This window comes from Myxocyprinus asiaticus, chromosome 17 (assembly GCF_019703515.2).
Source record: "Myxocyprinus asiaticus isolate MX2 ecotype Aquarium Trade chromosome 17, UBuf_Myxa_2, whole genome shotgun sequence".
NCBI lineage: Eukaryota > Metazoa > Chordata > Actinopteri > Cypriniformes > Catostomidae > Myxocyprinus > Myxocyprinus asiaticus.
Window position 1 is genome coordinate 39,461,236 of NC_059360.1, and position 18,206 is coordinate 39,479,441.

Here is an 18,206-nt window from a genome sequence, read left to right on the forward strand (position 1 = left end):
TGCCCTGATTTTGTTCATACTGTCATTATTTTGTCAAAAGCAAGGCAATATTATACCTTGTTTTATTTCTTAAATGCAGTGTATGTTGAAAGCAATAATGATGAATGCAATTTAAAAGCCTTGACCGTCTTTCCAAACGATCCAAATTTAACTCACACAATGTTAATCCTCCAAAAGAAAATTAATACAACACATTTTTGCACTTGGTGGACACAGTATTTATTTAAAAAAAGGCAAGTGACAAGTTGACGAAATTATTCTTTTTCTCAGTCTTGAACGGATCTCAAGACAGTTCAGGACTTTTTTTTAAAAAAAGAAACATTTTGTTAATACTTTACAAAAAGATTGTTCTCGTTGAGCTTCATTGTATATCTCGCAGTCTTTACACACTAATTAGCATGTCCTTTCATTTTTATTACGCCAAGTAATGATATTGACTGCCGGAAATGAATCTGGGTACATTCAGTTCAATGATGTGAAAGCATCAGTCTTTGTTTAAGATTACAAAGTTGATGAGCTGCACATAAAAAAAAAAAAAAAGCTGAGACAAAAGTTTTATACAAAATAAGAAAATAATGTATTTGGACCCAGTATTAAGAGCAAGAACCAATCAAACAGTTGGTTACAATTTTCTTGTCAATGGTCAACAGTTTCACGAATGCTTTCACATTATTTTGCAGAGAATTATGTCTTGCTGAGATTTTCTTTGGCAAGAATACAATCCAAAGCAGTGGGCAGACTGGGGCGAGAAGCACAAAAGAAACAGATAAATTGTATCAGATCATGCATGTTTCAAATACAGGTACTTCCATAGTAATATTGACGTAACATAAAAAAGCGAATCATCTTATTCCACAAAAGTATAACCTGTGACATACACCGATAATAACAACATTGACATACGATTAAACATCACAGATATCAAAATCGTAATACAAAATCCTTTTTCTTCCTTTTCCTTTTTAAAAAGTTTGTTTTACAAAACTTTGCTATGGAAATAGAAGGAAAAAAACTGCTTAACAGCAGGTAAACATTGCATATACAAACACAAAATTTTATGCTATTGAAACATTTATTTTGCTTTTTAACTACCATTAACAATAAGCTGCCATTTTTGCCCCTGAATACATTGGACCATGGTAAAATACACCTCCCTTCTGTCTCATCTTAGCAAACGTAGGTTTCATGTAATAAGCAAACTTTCCATTCGTGTCTGATGACAAACGTGAGATTTTAGGGGGGTTGTGGGTTTATAATAGATTAAACATGAAATATATGGCTGCTGCTGTTGTATATGGCTGCTCAATGCTTGTAAAAGAAAAGTCACACTTCAATAGTTCATGATATGACGTAAAACGCAGGAAGACGGCAGAGTTGTGTGGCAGAGGCTGTCCTTTTTGCTTTATCATTCTTCCAGCACCAACATGGTTCCTATGAACCAAACATAAAACATGTATCGCAATAAAAGTAGAAAAAAAAAATTAAGTCACAAAGGTGCTCTTTTGGTTACTTTCAACCATAGTTCCAGGTAAGATCCCCTCTTGTAGGTCTTCGTAAGTTAGTGTTCTGTTTGTTATTTTCTTGAGAAGGATTCAGTCGTGGAATCTCTGGCAAGCCTTTTTCCAGCGGCAGGCGGTGCACCACTGGTCTCTGTGTTCAATGCCGTACACCTTCCGGCATTTTTTGGCCTCGCCACGAATCCTCCTGCTAGCATAAAATCAAGAGTTAGGAATGACAGCTAACCGAAACACGTTTAAAAGGAATGTTCTTGTTTCTGTTCCGGTTGTCCCTCTTTTGTTAGAAAAAAAAAAATGAATTACAATTGAAGTGAATGAGGCCAGTCCATAAACATTAAAATACACTTTCTCAAAAGTATAGCCACAAAACATAATGCGTTTACATAATTTTACCAAACGAAAATCACACACACAAAAAATACTTAAAAAAACAAAAACAAATTCCAAACACAATCCCCATCTTCCATCAGTCAGACAAAGATACAGCGATCAGCCACAACATTAAAACCACCTGCCTAATATCGTGTAGGTCCCCCTTGTGCCACCAAAACAGCTCTGACCCATCAAGGCATAGACTCCACAAGATCTCTGAAGGTGTCCTGTGGTATCTGGCACCAAGACTTTAGCAACAGATCCTTTAAGTCCTGTAAGTTGCGAGGTGGGGCCTCCATGGATCGGACTTGTTGGTCCAGCACATCCCATAAATGCTCAATCGGATTGAGATCTGGGGAATTGGTGGCCAAGTCAACACCTTGAACTCTTTGTCATGTTCCTCAAACCATTCCTGAACAATTTTTGCAGTGTGGCAGGGCTCATTATCCTGCTGAAAGAGGCCACTGCCATCAGGGAATACCGTTGCAATGAAGGGGTCTGCAACAATCTTTAAGTAGGTGGTACTTGTCAAAGTAACATCCACATGAATGCCAGGACCCAAGGTTTCCCAGCAGAACATTGCCCAGAGCATCTTACTGCCTCCACCAGCTTGCCTTCTTCCCATAGTGCATCCTGCTGCCATCTCTTCCCCAGGTAAACGACACACATGCACCCGGCTATCCACATGATTTAATAGAAAACTTGATTCATCAGCCCAGGAAACCTTCTTCCATTGCTCCATGGTCCAGTTCTGATGCTCACGTGCCCACTGTAGGTGCATTCAGCGGTGGACAGGGGTCAGCATGGGCATTCTGACCAGTCTGCGGTTACGCAGCCCCATACGCAGCAAGCTGCGATGCACTGTGTGTTCTGACACCTTTCTATCATGTCCAGCATTATGTTTTTCAACAATTTGTGCTACAGTAGCTCTTCTGTGGGGTCGAACCAGACGGGCTAGCCTTCGCTCGCCATACGCATCAATGAGCCTTGGGCGCCCATGACCCTGTCGCCGGTTCACTGGTTGTCCTTCCTTGGACTACTTTTGGTAGGTACTAACCACGGCATACTGGGAACACCCCACAAGACCCACCGTTTTGGAGATGCTCTGAGCAAGTCGTCTAGCCATCACAATTTGGCCCTCGTCAAAGTCACTCAGATCCATATGCCTGACCATTTTTCCTGCTTCCAACACATGAAATTCAAGAACTGACTGTTCACTTGCTGCCTAATACATCCCATCCCTTGACAGGTGCCATTATAACGAGATAATAAATGTTATTCAATTCACCTGTCAGTGGTTTTAATGTTGTGGCTGATCAGTGTAGTCTTGCCCAAAACTCACCCCATTTGTGGTGTCAATACAGTTGTTTACACTATTATTGGGAAATTAACATACGAATGGCTGAATTAGTTGTCTTTGCACATTAAACTGAGATTAAAAAGTATTTTAAAATGTAAAAAAAAAAAAATGCACACTTCACATATCCATACTTCACTTCTATAATGTGACATATTGACGACTGAACCAGCATGTTCAGCAGAAAATAATGTAGTATGGTACTTGATTCTATCCATTTGGATTTAATTGGATTAATATTATAAAATAATTCCATTACTACATTATTATTGGTTAATATTTTTTATCTTTAGAATTACCTGCACTAATGAATCATGCACAATAAGACCAGCTAATTTTTAATGTCATCTTTTTTCTTATATAATTAGCAAATTAAGTTTAACATCAGTAGTAAGAAACTCTACAGTAATTCAACAGAAAATGCAAGATGAACCAACCTGGAAGTGCAGTGGTTTCTTGGAGGCGAAACACTGGCAGGATGTGGTCTGAACGTGGCGCTGTTGTTCTGGAGCCATTGTTCACCCACACTAACCGAACGACGGCGGAATGGTGAGCCCTGGGTGAAAAGAGAGAGAGAGAGAGAGAAACATTAGTCACAGAATGACGCACTGCAGTTAAATTACAGCTGCAAACACTACCTACATTATAAATAATGATTCAGTTCAGTAAAACTGATTTAAAATAAAATACAGTAATATATTATCAACTTAAGAAAAATACTGTTTGTACAATGATGTAAATTTACAATGCATCGAGACAATGCATGATAAAGATCAGAAATAAAAGTGATTGTCTATCACAGACTTTCTTTGTAAATGGGACTCTTAAAAACCACAGAAATCAAAATACACAGATCAAAATATTCTGTTCATTATTTTGAACACTGGTGACAAACTGGTTTAGACAAAGAGAACACACAGTGTCCTAAAGTCCACTAGATGGCACTGCAATATTTCTGGCATCTATAGGCGGGACAAAAGAAAAGAAAACAACATGGGCATGTCACTTCTATTTCTAGTGTGAGAGCACATCTGTCTTTGAGACCATGTGGCACTTTGTATGTTCTCAAAGCCTCAGAGAAAACATTACATAACCACTCTTTATGTATAAATAGTCATAGAACAAAGGCCTTGATGCATTCGCTGTTACACAGTACATACTTTTAAAGCAAAGCAATATTGTTCTGAAATTTCTTTTGCCTTCATGCAGTAAAGAAAATGCTCACTTGTTTGCTCTGGTGAACCGTGAGAGATGGAGTCCAAAGACAGGAGACAGGAACAGTCACTGGTTTACACTGAGTCACCACCTGAACTGGTGGAGGGGCCTAAGAATCGATCATAGAGAAACATATGATTAACTAAATTAATAATTACATATAATTTTGGATAATGCGCACAGGTGACACAAAAAATGATATGTGGCAACAATCGGAGCTTTGACTGCACAAATTCCTCAAGGGAAAATGTGGTGTATAATTATGTTACAACAATGTAAAACATCTCACCTGGTAAGAGTGCTCAGTGTGGACCTGCCAGAAGCTGCCCGGGGCAGACTGGCTGAGCGGGCTGGACTGGAGCATCTCCGGGGTGGAGGGAGAAGGGGGTGTGTGCCGGCTGGGACTGGATGGAGAGGTGCAGGGGGGCCGGTGGACACCAGAGGGAGCTGTCTGCTCCATGTCCTGATAGAACTCTGTGTAATAAAAGTCTTCTTCCCTTTGGGAATGCTCATCACTTTGTCTGCAGTAAAGGCATAACGAGATGCATTTTCGACATGCCAGATTGCTGTAATGGGTAAGATACTTCTGTAAACCTTAAGGAGCTTTTGATACTTACCCAAGGTGTGAATTGCGGACATGGCGTTTGATACCCACTACAGTTGTCAGTATTTTTCCACAATTTGGCCACAAGCACCGATATGCTACTTTTAAGGAGTTCTAGAGAAAGTGAACAAGATAAATAAGAACATTCTCCCATAATTATCCAAAAAAAACATACAAACACACTATTTAAACACTGGCTATGTACATAATGCTAATGGTTTACGACTTACCTTGCGTTTTCTTGGGGTTGGCTCATTAAACAACATTTGGTCCAGCTCCATGTCCAGGCCTTCGTCAGTGAGAGGGGTGCTCTTGTCCATCTCTGCGATGGGTGGGGATGGGACAGGACTTCCGTTTCCATGGTCACAACTCCAGTACCCAACATCTGACAGTTCACCACCACCATGCTCCATTCCACACAAAGCTATAAAAAAACAGGATAATAGAGATGAATGCTACTTGGTGCTTGATCAACAAAATAAATGGCCTTAGTGTTAGTAGATGAGTGTCCAATACATTCCGGCTAGGTGTTAACTTGCACCACTTCGAGACTTATTTGAGATTAAAAATGCTCCGATTTTGCTTCTCATTCACACTGAGAAGTGAATGGGTTTTTCTCCACCGAAAACGGAGACTTTCGATAACACTAACCCTAACCTAACCTATCATTCTCCATTCCACACAAAACTATAACTAATATTATAATAGAGGTCTTCCACACTGGAATGCCATTTTCCTCCATCGAAACCGTAGACTTTAATGCTCTCTAGTACCGCATACTTTGAAAAAGATGCCATTGGTAAATGGAAAACGTTTTCAAGCTAAATGTATTAGTCCAGTTAAGCTTGAAACCTTGATTTTCAATTTCCTAACATCATCATTTTCCAGAGTATGTGGTTATGGAGAGAAGTTTCGAAAGTCTTCAGTTTTCTGTGGAAAAAAATGCTGTTCTGGTGTGGATTAGAGGCGTAAACGTAGCAAAATCAACATGTTTCCAAACAAAACTGGATTAATGTGGATGTGGCCTTAGTTAGTTAGTTAAAAAATCAAAACAATTGCTAACTGAATCAAAATGTGGCTCCTATGAGAATCATATTAGATCCCACTGGATACTCTGAAATTCTTATATTTCAGTTTATCCAGTAGGATCTTATTTGATCATTATAGGGTTCTTGTTAGGATCCTTTCAGATTGGTTAAAAATGATGATGGAAATTCAAACAGCAATCCTGTACATGTTCCTTTAAGATATTTTGGCTAGGGCTTATTGTACGTGCAGTTGTTAGCTGCTTCTTTCTGGTGACTAATGCTTAGGTAATGAAGCATGGTGTAATCTCAGCTGGTACGTGCCAGTCATGTGGTTTGTGCAGTGTACTTTATTTTAAAAATGTCTACTAAGATTATAAATATAAACATTATGTTCTCCTAACCTGTTGCCATGCTCCCCTGAGCAGCGTTTTGGATTACTGGACTGCAGGACAAACTGGTAAGCACCATTGCAGCCATAATCTCATCCATGTCCACGGTTTCTGCACTCCTGTTGTGGTAAAGTTGAGTTTCTCTCAATCAAAGGGTCAACATTTATTCTAAAAGGACATATAAGCATATCTGACAAGCCATACCTTCTTGGCACATCAATGGATGAGGAGACTGAAGCGGTAGAAGTGGACATGGGGCTTGTCCATACGTCTTCCAGCTTGCGATGAACTTGTTGGTTGAGTTGGGGCAGGAAGATGGACACCTCATTGTCCACATGGTTATGCTGTTCCACCACACCTCCACATTCCTGGCCTCCACAGTGCACATAGACCTGAATAATATCAGATTAAAAAAAAACACCATGAAGGTGCTGCTTGCACCATTGTTGACAATATGAACTGTACTGCCTTAATGTAAATACCATTCAGATTAACTGTTTGAAATTTTGAATGTCAAATCAAAACTACTGTAGAACTGACCTCCATCAGAGTTTTGTATTTTACATTGAATACATTTAATCATTCTCACCTTTTGTCCTGGGTAAAGCTTGCTTCTGTGAAGCCCACTGTCTGGGCATCCATGTGATCCCATTTCTGTCAGGCCCTCCACTGATGAACCACACACCAGGGTACCCAATGGGGACCGCTTCCCAAGTCTCGTCTTCGGTACCATTTTCCGTTAATAGCACCTTGTATGTTCTCTACTGCTTTGAAGAACTCCCGATGGAGATTCAGCAGCACTATTCAAAAGGACGAACCGGAAGCTGGGGAGAGGAAACAAACAAATGATGAATTTGAGATTGGCCAATTAACAGACTTTATCTCCATTCCAAAATCTACTGAAAGCCCAAAAAACTTTTGTTTGTACATTTTGTCAGCAGTATTGTGTAGATGTCCTTTGCTGTTGTTCGATTTTATTATATAGCAGCAATATATAGACACTCTGCCACCCTGCCTTCTTGATATTGGTATTGACCAGTGAAAAACCCATTTCGGTCGACCACTAGTTGTAATCAAACAAAATTAAGTATTTATGACACAATTTTATTGATGAATCCAAAATTTCCAACTAGCTTGTCATTTATAAACTTTCAAAAAAATAAACAAGACAGTTACTTTATACAGTTACATCTAACCATCTCTAATCCATTTAAATTTATAGACGTGTGCATTTGCACACACACTAACAGGTCACATTTACCAAAGACTGCCTGATGCAACCTTGTCACCTGTTGTAACCTGTTGAATCTGATCACTGAAACACATGAGATCAGTGAAATAAGCCTGTGTCACCATCCGTCCCTTTACGTGAACATCCGACAACTAAGTGTCAAACTATTTAGCCATCACAGGACAACTGATGCAAAATTATAAATATATGCAATCGTGCAGAATGACTATGAGTCACTATGAGTCTGTGGAAACCACAGAATGAAGCATGAAAACACTACTGTAGACTGACGCAAGACATTAAAACTGAAGCAACTAGACACCGTTATGATCATGATGCGCCCTGTAACATCACAATTTTCACCCAGGGACATAAGCAAGCAGAGGAAATTGTAATTTCTAAATGACCATTATTCCAAATTACAGACACGTATTTTGTTTCTTGTCTTCCAGAAAAAGATGATTCAGTTACAACTTATTACAACTAATAAAAATTCCTTTTTAGTCAAATTCTGCTAGTTTAAGGTAATGCGAGTACATTTGATTCCATGATGATATACCATGAATGGTTGATTAATCACATTGTATTTGGTTCATTTCTAAACGATATTTACTTTGGTGAAAATTTTCAAAACCTTTAACATTTTAACACAAAACTTTATGGAACATTGCAAATAGTATCCAACTAAATACATTCATTCATCTTAAAGGAATAGTTTGCCCAAAAATTAAAATGTTCTCATCATTTACTCGCCCTCATGCCATACCAGATGTGTATGACTTTCTTTCTTCTGCAGACATTAGAAGATTTTAAGAATAATAGCTCTGTAGGTCCATAAAATTAATCCATATGACTCTAGTAGTTTAATCCATGTCTTCTGAAGCTATCCAATCAATTTTGGGTGTTACCTGAACAAAATTTAACTACTTTTTTTTTTTTTACTGTACCTCTTGCCATTGCAGTCTCTAGGCGCGATCATGATTTTTAAGATGGATTTCAATTCCTAGTGCTTGACGCATGCGCAGAATGCGCATGGTGCTAGGAATTGTTAGAGCTCAAAATCATGATCGGCAAGGAGACTGGTGATGTCAAGATTTATAGTGAAAAAGAAGTTACATTTTGGTCTGTTCTCACCCAAAACCAGTTGGATTGCTTCAGAAGACAACCATTAAACCACTGGTGTCTTATGGATTACTTTAATGCTGCTTTTATGTGCTTTTTGGAGCTTCAAAGTTTTGGACCGCATTCACTTGCACTGTGTGGGCCTACAGAGCTGAAATATTCCTCAAGAAAATCTAAGTTTGTGTTCTGCAGAAGCCAGAAAGTCATACACCTCTGGGATGGCATAAGGGTGAATAAATGAGAGAATTTCCATTTTTGAGTGAACTATTCCTTTAACTTCCTCACCGCATTCATTCATTAGCATAAACAAACTAATAACGAAATACAGTGCACATAATCCATTAAACACTAGGTACTAGGCCTACTATATAACATTATATTGACATTGATTTTCACTTGGTATGGCAAGCTTGCATGCGGCTTACATACAATGCATGTACAATTTACATACAATGTATCCTACACACGGCAGACGTGGATGAAATAAACTTTGTTATTGCTTGTTTTTGAGTCTAACATATATTTTACCGTCGAATACGCAGTGTTGTCACGAATTTTAACTGGAAGGTGACGCACTTTTCACATTTAAAAGTTAAGAAAACATTTTATTAACAGCAAACGACTCAAAACGGCAACAAAATCCGTTTTCCTTTATTGAACAGTTAAAATCACGGTATGTCTGGATGATCATAAAAGTTGGTGAATATAGGATGTCCATGACGTCATTGTTTTGCTCGCTCCGAGCATGCGGCCTCATTTAAATGTTCGAGAAGTTCAGTACATTCAGAACAACGCGTGAGTTAGGGACCGTTCAGACTGAACGCCTTTGACTTGCGCTTAAAAATAAAAAATAAAAAAGACACGACGCAACGCAACAAATAGAGCAGAACGCAATGGTCTCGAGATGCGTTTCTAAAGTCTGAATTTCTTTTTAACTTGACACGGCGTCTAAAAAACGCGTTCATGTGCTGGACGCAACAATCAAAGTCGTCCGTCTAGCGCGTTTACATAGGTAAACAATTGAAAAACAGCGCGGATGGACACAAATCACGCACGCAGTATGAACGGCCCCTTACTTCCCACATGTTCGCTGCAGCGCTGCATTAACGCGCAGCAGAAGCAGATTATCCAACTACTATTCTCTTAATGCTGTCATTGCAAAACTGGTCAGAGAGTACAAGATGAACAGTTAATCTCATAACTCAGCGGCACAGCACGACAACGTTATTTTCCCTCATATTTTAGGCCCACATTTTTTTTCCATTCTATTACGAAAATATTACATGCAAAAAAGTTGGCAATTATATAGACGTAAAATCCTCTAGAAATTAAATAATAGTTTTCTTTCTAAGTCTTAACATTTCTCGATCGAAACGCAGCCATCACACAAACAGCGCAAAAACAAGCCACAAGTATTAAACACTGAAATGATGGTTTACATTAATTAGCTGTAAAAATCTACAAACCTGAATGGTAGCAAATAATGCCCGAGAAGCATGCAGTGCAGTAATAAAACGCAAATGCATTTAAATCGAGAGAAAAACTTTCAATGAACGTTGCGCACGTACCTTTGCCAAATTTCAACACACCCCCTTTCCACAAGGCTTGCTCTGACCGGCTGTAACTTGAAAATGTCCTTTTTCAGAGCCCAGAACGGGTTGTGTTCAGGTATTTAAAATCACGGCCTGGATTTTCCCAGTACGACAGAACTGTGTTTGTTTGACAAAGCTCCAACAATTTTAGAACAATAAAATCAGTCTAACCTAATCTAAACTGCTCTTTTTACGCGCCACAAGTGAGGCGAGCCCCTGTTTGCTTTAGTTTTCATCCGCTTTGCTTCCGTTGTCACCGTGTTGTGCCGTTCCAGCGAGATCCAGTGCCGTTTGTTTCATCCACCGCCTTCTAGCGGGTTTCGGCTCTTGTAGTAAACAACCTGACCATGTGGTAGGGATGTCGACGCTTATTGGCCAAGCAGCGCTTTCCAAGACACACGCCCTACAATTCCAACTTGTTTACGCTGAAGTTCAGGAAGGGCCAAGAAGCACAATGGCCACACAAAGGACACTATATTTCTTGTAATGCTACACCACTTTTATTAAGTCTGTGTAGGTTTGCAGTCCTCCTCTTGGAACGCATGCAAAAATGAATGCAAAGAAACAATGTGCAAACGATTGCACGCTTGCACACTGTGCAAGCCCAATCACTCTAGTGACACATTTGATGTATTTATTTAGGATATATTTATATGTAGTATATCACAAGACACAAACTTTGCATTCAAATTGCACTCGTTTAACTATCATATATGTGTATTGTGCAATATTTGTCTCTGAAAATGTGTATACATCATGCACACTGTAAATTGTCTGTCTGATGTTGCACTGCATGCATTTTCCTATTAGGATTGCCAAAGTATCAATTAGTATGCTTAAACTAATAGCATGCATTTTGTCGTGAAATATGTACAGTAAATAAGCCTCCAGTAAAAAGTGCAGGAGATGCATTTTATGAAGGGGGAGGGTATGAAAGGGTTACATAATACGAGCTTTCCCAGTTCGGTGGCATCGCTGCCGCACGCCATTGGTCGCTCGCTGTGACGCGCCTCCCCACGCGCTGCGCTCATGTACAAGTTCGGGCCAATAAACGGTGTACGTGAGCAAACGCACATCCTCGTGCCAGAACAGGGAGAGAACGCGCGTTTAGCACGTCATCCACAGCTCTCTCTGTGCGGAGTTGCCCGAAGACTGCAAGAACAGGCGTCACGTGAGAAACTGTTTAATTGGAACAAGGCAGTGTTTTTTATTATTATTATTCATTTACTCACCATCCTATGCGAATATTATGCGTTACAGAATAGTTAAAAAAATATATATATATATAGATTTGTTTTATATACTGTCAACTCTAAAAGTTTGTACATTTGCAACATGCTTAGAGAGACGTGTGACCTACTAAACAGCTGATAAGTATGATAAATGCATGATGCAACATTTTTTTTTTCCTTCAGTGACTGCATATATGGATGCCGTATATGCATGCTTGACATCTCGTTCTCATTACTGCAATGCAAAAAACAATGATAGATTATTTTAATTGTAAAGTGCTTATATGTCGTGGTAGTATGTACTTCCCTTCTGCCTTATTGTATCATAGTAATTTTCACTGTAATACAGTAAAAAAATAATGTTTAAAAATTAATCAGAATATTTGTATTTTTTTATAATAATACATATTTTTTCTTTGATTTTGGAGTCAAATTAAGTGCTTATACCTCATGGTAGTATGTAGGCTACTGCCTTTCTGCCTTATTGTATTACTATAATTTTTACTGTAATACAGTAAAAATAATGTTTAAAACAATCATAAAATATGAATATATATAAAAGAATAAAAAATATATTTATTTGATTTTGGGGTGAAATGTGACCTTGACATGTTTTCATGAGATTCACCCAATAAAAGTAAAAAAACAAACAAAAACAAAAAATAATAATAATAATAGATTTATTCATACCTACTGTATTAAAGGGATAGTTCACCCAAAAAGGAAAATTATCTCCTTTACTCACCCACATCCTCACAATGCAAGTGAATGGCGATCAACATTTTAAAGCTCCAAAAAGCACATAAAGGCAGCATAAAAGTAATCCATAAGACTTCAGTGGTTAAATCCATATCTTTAGAAGTGATATGATAGGTGTGGGTGAGAAACAGAACAGTATGTAGTTCCTTTTTTACCATAAATTCTCCCCCGTAGGTTGCGATATGCACGAAGAATGCGAAGTACCAAAAACAAAAGTAGATTGTGAAAGTAAAATTGGAGATTGATCATAAAAAAGGACTTAAATATTGACCTGTTTCTCACCCACACCTATCATATCACTTCTAAAGATATGGATTTAACCCCTGGAGTCGTTATATGGATTACGTTTATGCTGCCTTTATGTACATTTTGGACCTTCAAAATTTTGGTACCCATTCACTTGCATTGTGAGGACCCTGTAGAGCTGAGATATTCTTCTTAAAATAATTATTTGTGTTCTGCAGAAGAAAGAAATGCATACACATCTGGGATGGCATGAGGGTGAGTAAACGATGAGTGTATTTTCAGTTTGGGTGAACTATTCCTTTAATACATGTTTAGAGCCTAAATATATTGACCAGTGTGTTTTCATAAAGCATAATCCATAAAGTTAAGACAATACAGACCAGTCAACATGAGAGATTAAGTTTTATTTATCACCCCTTACCAAGAAATAATGTAAAATCAGAGCAGTTTCACAATACTGGATTTCATTAGAAAAAGACTTATGGTAAGAACCATTCACTTCTTTAGGTTCTTTCTGGTAGTGATGGTACTGATGCTTCCACCTCATACAGGTGGAGTGGAACACTTGATTTTCTTTCTCGCCATTGCATGTCACATTTAATTGGTGACCACCCAAACAGTGATCCCTATCTGTCATGACAGGTGTGGCCAGAAGATCTGGCCCCTTTTCTTGAGGGATTCATTTCCATCACTGTCTGAAACATTTCCTAAGGATTCAGTTTTGACTCTGTCTGGTGAATATAGAGGGACAGATCAAGAGCTCCTACAGTTCTTATAGTCTAATAAGTGTGCTGGACACTTATGCATGGCAAATCCACAAAGCAGGAACCGTTTTGTTTGGCTTCAGCCTGGTTCTTCAAGGGAACAGCTTTGGAACCAGATGTCTCCCAATTTTGAGGGGTTTTGTTTAGTGTGAGAGCGGTTGCATAGGAACAATGGAGGATTTGCAGGCTTGTATCCATCACTGAAAGTGTAGTTATAGCTGGAGGGATGTTACGCCTATGGCAGCACTGCCATTTTTGTCACCTGAATTAAAAAATAATAAGAGAAACACTTACAGTTGTGCTCAAAAGTTTGCATACCCTTGGAGAATTGGTAATATATGTACTATTTTTAAAGAAAACATGAGTGAGCAGGCAAAACACATTTCTTTTATTTCTTATGGGATTCATATTCAACTGTAGGTTATAACAGAATGGCACAATCATAAAACAAAACATGGCAACAAAGAAAAAAATGAAATGACCCCTGTTCAAAAGTCTTCATACCCTTAGTTCTTAATATTGTGTATTGCCCCCTTTAGCATCAATGACAGCGTGCAGTCTTTTGTAATAGTTGTCTATGAGGCCCCAAATTCTTGCAGGTGGTATAGCTGCCCATTCATCTTGGCAAAATGCCTCCAGGTCATGCAAAGTCTTTGGTCGTCTTGCATGAACCGCACGTTTGAGATCTCCCCAGAGTGGCTCGATGATATTAAGGTCAGGAGACTGTGATCGCCACTCCAGATCCTTCACCTTTTTCTGCTGTAACCACTGGAGGGTCAACTTGGCCTTGTGCTTAGGGTCATTGTCGTGCTGGAAAGTCCAAGAGCGTCCCATGCACAGCTTTCGTGCAGAAGAATGCAAATTGTCTGCCAGTATTTCCTGATAACATGCTGCATTCATTTTGCCATCAATTTTCACAAGATTCCCCGTGCCTTTAGAGCTCACACACCCCCAAAACATCAGTGAGCCACCACCATGCTTCACAGTGGGGATGGTATTCTTTTCACTATAGGCCTTGTTGACCCCTCTACAAACATAGCGCTTATGGTTGTGACCATAAAGCTCTATTTTGGTCTCGTCACTCCAAATTATAGTGTGCCAGAAGCTGTGAGGCGTGTCAAGGTGTTGTCATTTGTGGCATTGGCACAGGTAAGACTTCTTTCTGGCAACTCGACTATACAGCTAATTTTTGTTCAAGTATCGTCGTATTGTGCTCCTTGAAACAACCACACCGTCTTTTTCCAGAGCAGCCTGTATTTCTCCTGAGGTTACCTGTGGGTTTTTCTTTGCATCCCAAACAATTCTTCTGGCAGTTGTGGCTGAAATCTTTCTTGGTCTACCTGACCTTGGCTTGGTATCAAGAGATCCCTTGAATTTTCCACTTCTTAGTAAGTGATTGAACAGTACTGACTGGCATTTTCAAGGCTTTGGATATCTTTTTATATCCTTTTCCATCTTTATAAAGTTCCATTACCTTGTTACTTAGATCTTTTGACAGTTCTTTTCGGCTCCCCATGGCTCAGTATCTAGCCTGTTCAGTGCATCCACGTGAGAGCTAACAAACTCATTGACTATTTATACACAGACACTAATTGCAATTTAAAAAGCCACAGGTGTGGGAAATTAACCTTTAATTGCCATTTAAACCTGTGTGTGTGTGTGTGTGTCACCTTGTGTGTCTGTAACAAGGCCAAACATTCAAGGGTATGTAAACTTTTGATCAGGGCCATTTGGGTGATTTCTGTTATCATTATGATTTAAAAAGGAGCCAAACAACTATGTGATGATAAATGGCTTCATATGCTCACTATCCTTAAATAAAAAAACAGTTTTTTTGCATGATCAGTCATATTTTCAAAATTAATGCCAAAATTTCACAATTTCTGCCAGGGTATGCAAACTTTTGAGCACAACTGTATGTGTTTGTATTGTCATGTGAGTTTAAATACAGAGTCCCTCATTCATGGAAAACGTGGAAATATCAGGGAATTTTCCAGTCATGGAAATTAATCTTAAAAAGTCATGAAAATTTCTATAGTAAATATACATTTTTCAAGATATGTTTAGTTCTAAAATATTTTGTCGGTTAGGAATTACTCTTTGGGATCTCTTTGAAATGTCTTTAAAAATCCTTTATTCCAGTAATCATGAACAACTGGAGAAGTCATGGAAATTAGTTGTTCTAAAAGTGTGAGAACCCTGTATAAAGTGTTTTAAAAGTTTTAAAAAGCAAGGTCATCCAATGTACTTACACTTGCTCAGATACCCGGGAGCGTTACCGAACCATCAGTTGTTGTCCTGATGTCACCATTTATTTGAGTTTGATGGCTTGACCCTACAGAAAGCAGAGATATTTTAGTGTCATGTCTAAGACTATTCTTTACATTTCTTACTGGGCTTTATAATGGTTATACAAGATACCCAAGTGTTTAAATAGGATATCCCAATTTGATTGGAAAGTACAGGGGAAAAACCCAGCAATATGTGTATTGAATGCTGGTCCACAACACAGAATGTGTGTGCTGATCTTCCATCAAGTACTGTTTTAACCAGCAAGGTGTTCTTTGTTGACCAGCAATATCAGAAACACCATAGCGATCGACCTAAGTTTTGCTTGTGAACAACATGGCATTGCTGGTCCATCAGCTAGTCAGGCACCAAACCAGCATAAAGCATGGGAATTGCATGCTGGTTAAGGCTGTTTTTTCTTCCAGCAAGGATCAATCAAAATATTTGGTGTGAAAAAGTGCAAATTAATGCTATTCTATAGGAATCGTATATAAATCGTATAGACATACCGTGAGTGAGAGTGTGACTTCTCCAGGGTCTAATACCTCCTTGAGAGATTTCTACATTATCGTCAATAGGCTCTACACTGAGACCTTCAAAGACGAGATTAAAGTGTAGAGTGTAAACTCTACTGAGTGTGTTTGCCAACTATTGATAGCATTAGATAGAGATAAACAGATTCATTCAGATCAAAAATAAATTTGTTGTCATTGACAACTCAGTTTACCAATTTCATCATTCGTGATTTCATTAACAGCAGGGTTGTCTCTGGTTCCTCTTGCATCCTCCATTCTTGCCTGTTCAGGTGATAATTAAACTTTAGTAGGCCTGGACATTTTTTTTTTTTTTAATTATAAGAGTTTAATTTGAACATTAATATGATCAGTTTTTAATAATAAATCCCTCTGATAGATGAATAAATAAATCGCAAATGAAAAAATATTTCTATGTTTCATATAGAAATAAGAATATTATCATTATCATTCCCAATCTCTTTCTCCCTTCAAAGTTATGTATTATGAGAAAGGTACACATCTGTCCACTTAAACAGAAGATAATGGTAAATATTGCATTGCTACTTGGTGAATCACCACTTTCATTAGCCATGTAATGTTGTCATAAACGCAAAACATTTTTTATGACAAGTAATTCCACATGGTGGTTTGAATGTAACATTACACCCTGAATGGTTTTAAAAGGCTTTTAAAGATTTGTGTACTGTAGTAGACACCATGCATCATAGAGATAATCATGTAATATAAAAAAAAAAAAAAGTATGGTATAGCTGTTGATTTCACTTTTTTACTCACCACGCTAACAAGCGTTGATGATTTCTGCTCCGGTGCTTTATCCTCCAAGTCAAATGAATGTCTAAAATAATACAAGACATTAAAACTGATTTGTGATTAAGAGTGTCGACATGCTACTGTTGAACTTTTGCACTTTGTGAGTGGATTCTTCTCACCACAATTGTACAGAGTGTTTATCTGAGTTACCGTAGACTTTGTCAGTTCGAACCAGTCTGGCCATTCTTTGTTGATCTCTCTCACCAACAAGGCGTTTCCGTCCACAGAACTGCTGCTCACTGGATGTTTTTTGTTTTTGGCACCATGCAGAGTAAATTCTAGAGACTGTTGTGTGTAAAAATCCCAGAAGATCAGCAGTTACAGAAATACTCAAACCAGCCCATCTGGCACCAACAATCATGCCACGGTCCAAATCACTGAGATCACATGTTGATGTGAACATTAACTGAAGCTCCTAACCCGTATCTGCATAATTTTATGCACTGCTGCCACACAATTGGATGATTAGATAATAGCATGGATGATTGTTGGCGCCAGATGGGCTGGTTTGAGTATTTCTGTAACTGCTGATCTCCTGGGATATTCGCACAACAGTCTCTAGAATTGACTCAGAATGGTGCCAAAAACAAAAAACAGATAAAAGCTCTGTACAATTGTGGTGAGAAGAATAGTATCTCAGAATACTATTCTGGGATGCAGGTTGGTGCTGTTTTGGTGGCACGTGTGGGACCTACACAATATTAGGCAGGTGGTTTTAATGTTGTGGCTGATCGGTGTATATATAGACATATTAGAGATTTCACTGCTTAACAAGGCATAACTGGCGATACTATACATGAGTTATTATCAGTGCAAATCTTTGGTCAAAGTTTATCCCATTTCCCTCTGTTGGTTGGGATTAAAACTACAACTGAGGATAAATGCCCAATTAATGTGAATTCATAAGCAGATAATGACACATTTCTATTGTAATCCCTACAACATTAACAATTATCTTCTTTTTTAATTATAATTTAAATATAATATAAAATTATATATATATATATATATATATATATATATATATATATATATATATATATATATAAAAATTCATTATGATTTTGAAGAATGATAAAAACATGGAATGTGGTATTTGGCCTTTTAGCTTTTAAGGAATGTTCCCACCAAAAATCATTTTGA

At 38.2% G+C, this 18,206-nt stretch overlaps 1 protein-coding gene across 4 annotated transcripts; it reads right to left on the minus strand.

Moving 5' to 3' along the window:
* Positions 1 to 200: 200 nt before the first annotated feature.
* Positions 201 to 10,739, minus strand: LOC127455148 (zinc finger protein 395-like). Of its 4 annotated transcripts, none has more exons than XM_051722770.1 (10): positions 10,404 to 10,739; positions 7,072 to 7,306; positions 6,687 to 6,874; positions 6,495 to 6,601; positions 5,296 to 5,489; positions 5,079 to 5,179; positions 4,751 to 4,982; positions 4,472 to 4,570; positions 3,684 to 3,802; positions 201 to 1,704 (listed from the first exon to the last, which is right to left on the minus strand). In XM_051722770.1, the coding sequence occupies exons 2-10, from the start codon at positions 7,213 to 7,215 to the stop codon at positions 1,593 to 1,595; spliced, it is 1,296 nt and encodes a 431-aa protein (XP_051578730.1). In that variant the 5' UTR covers positions 7,216 to 7,306; positions 10,404 to 10,739; the 3' UTR covers positions 201 to 1,592. The 4 variants fall into 4 exon arrangements, with proteins under 4 accessions (XP_051578730.1, XP_051578727.1, XP_051578729.1 ...); XM_051722767.1 differs by having other exon boundaries at positions 201 to 1,707; XM_051722769.1 differs by having other exon boundaries at positions 201 to 1,707; positions 10,599 to 10,712.
* Between the last annotated feature and the right edge of the window lie 7,467 nt (positions 10,740 to 18,206).

Excerpts from the sequence above, each read along its gene's own strand:
- LOC127455148 (XM_051722767.1), bottom strand. The coding sequence starts at position 7,215 with ATGGTACCGAAGACGAGACTTGGGAAGCGGTCCCCATTGGGTACCCTG. Across the intron at positions 6,602-6,686 it reads TCCATTGATGTGCCAAGAAG|GAGTGCAGAAACCGTGGACA; the intron begins GTATGGCTTGTC and ends TTACCACAACAG. Across the intron at positions 4,983-5,078 it reads GTCCGCAATTCACACCTTGG|ACAAAGTGATGAGCATTCCC; the intron begins GTAAGTATCAAA and ends CCTTTACTGCAG.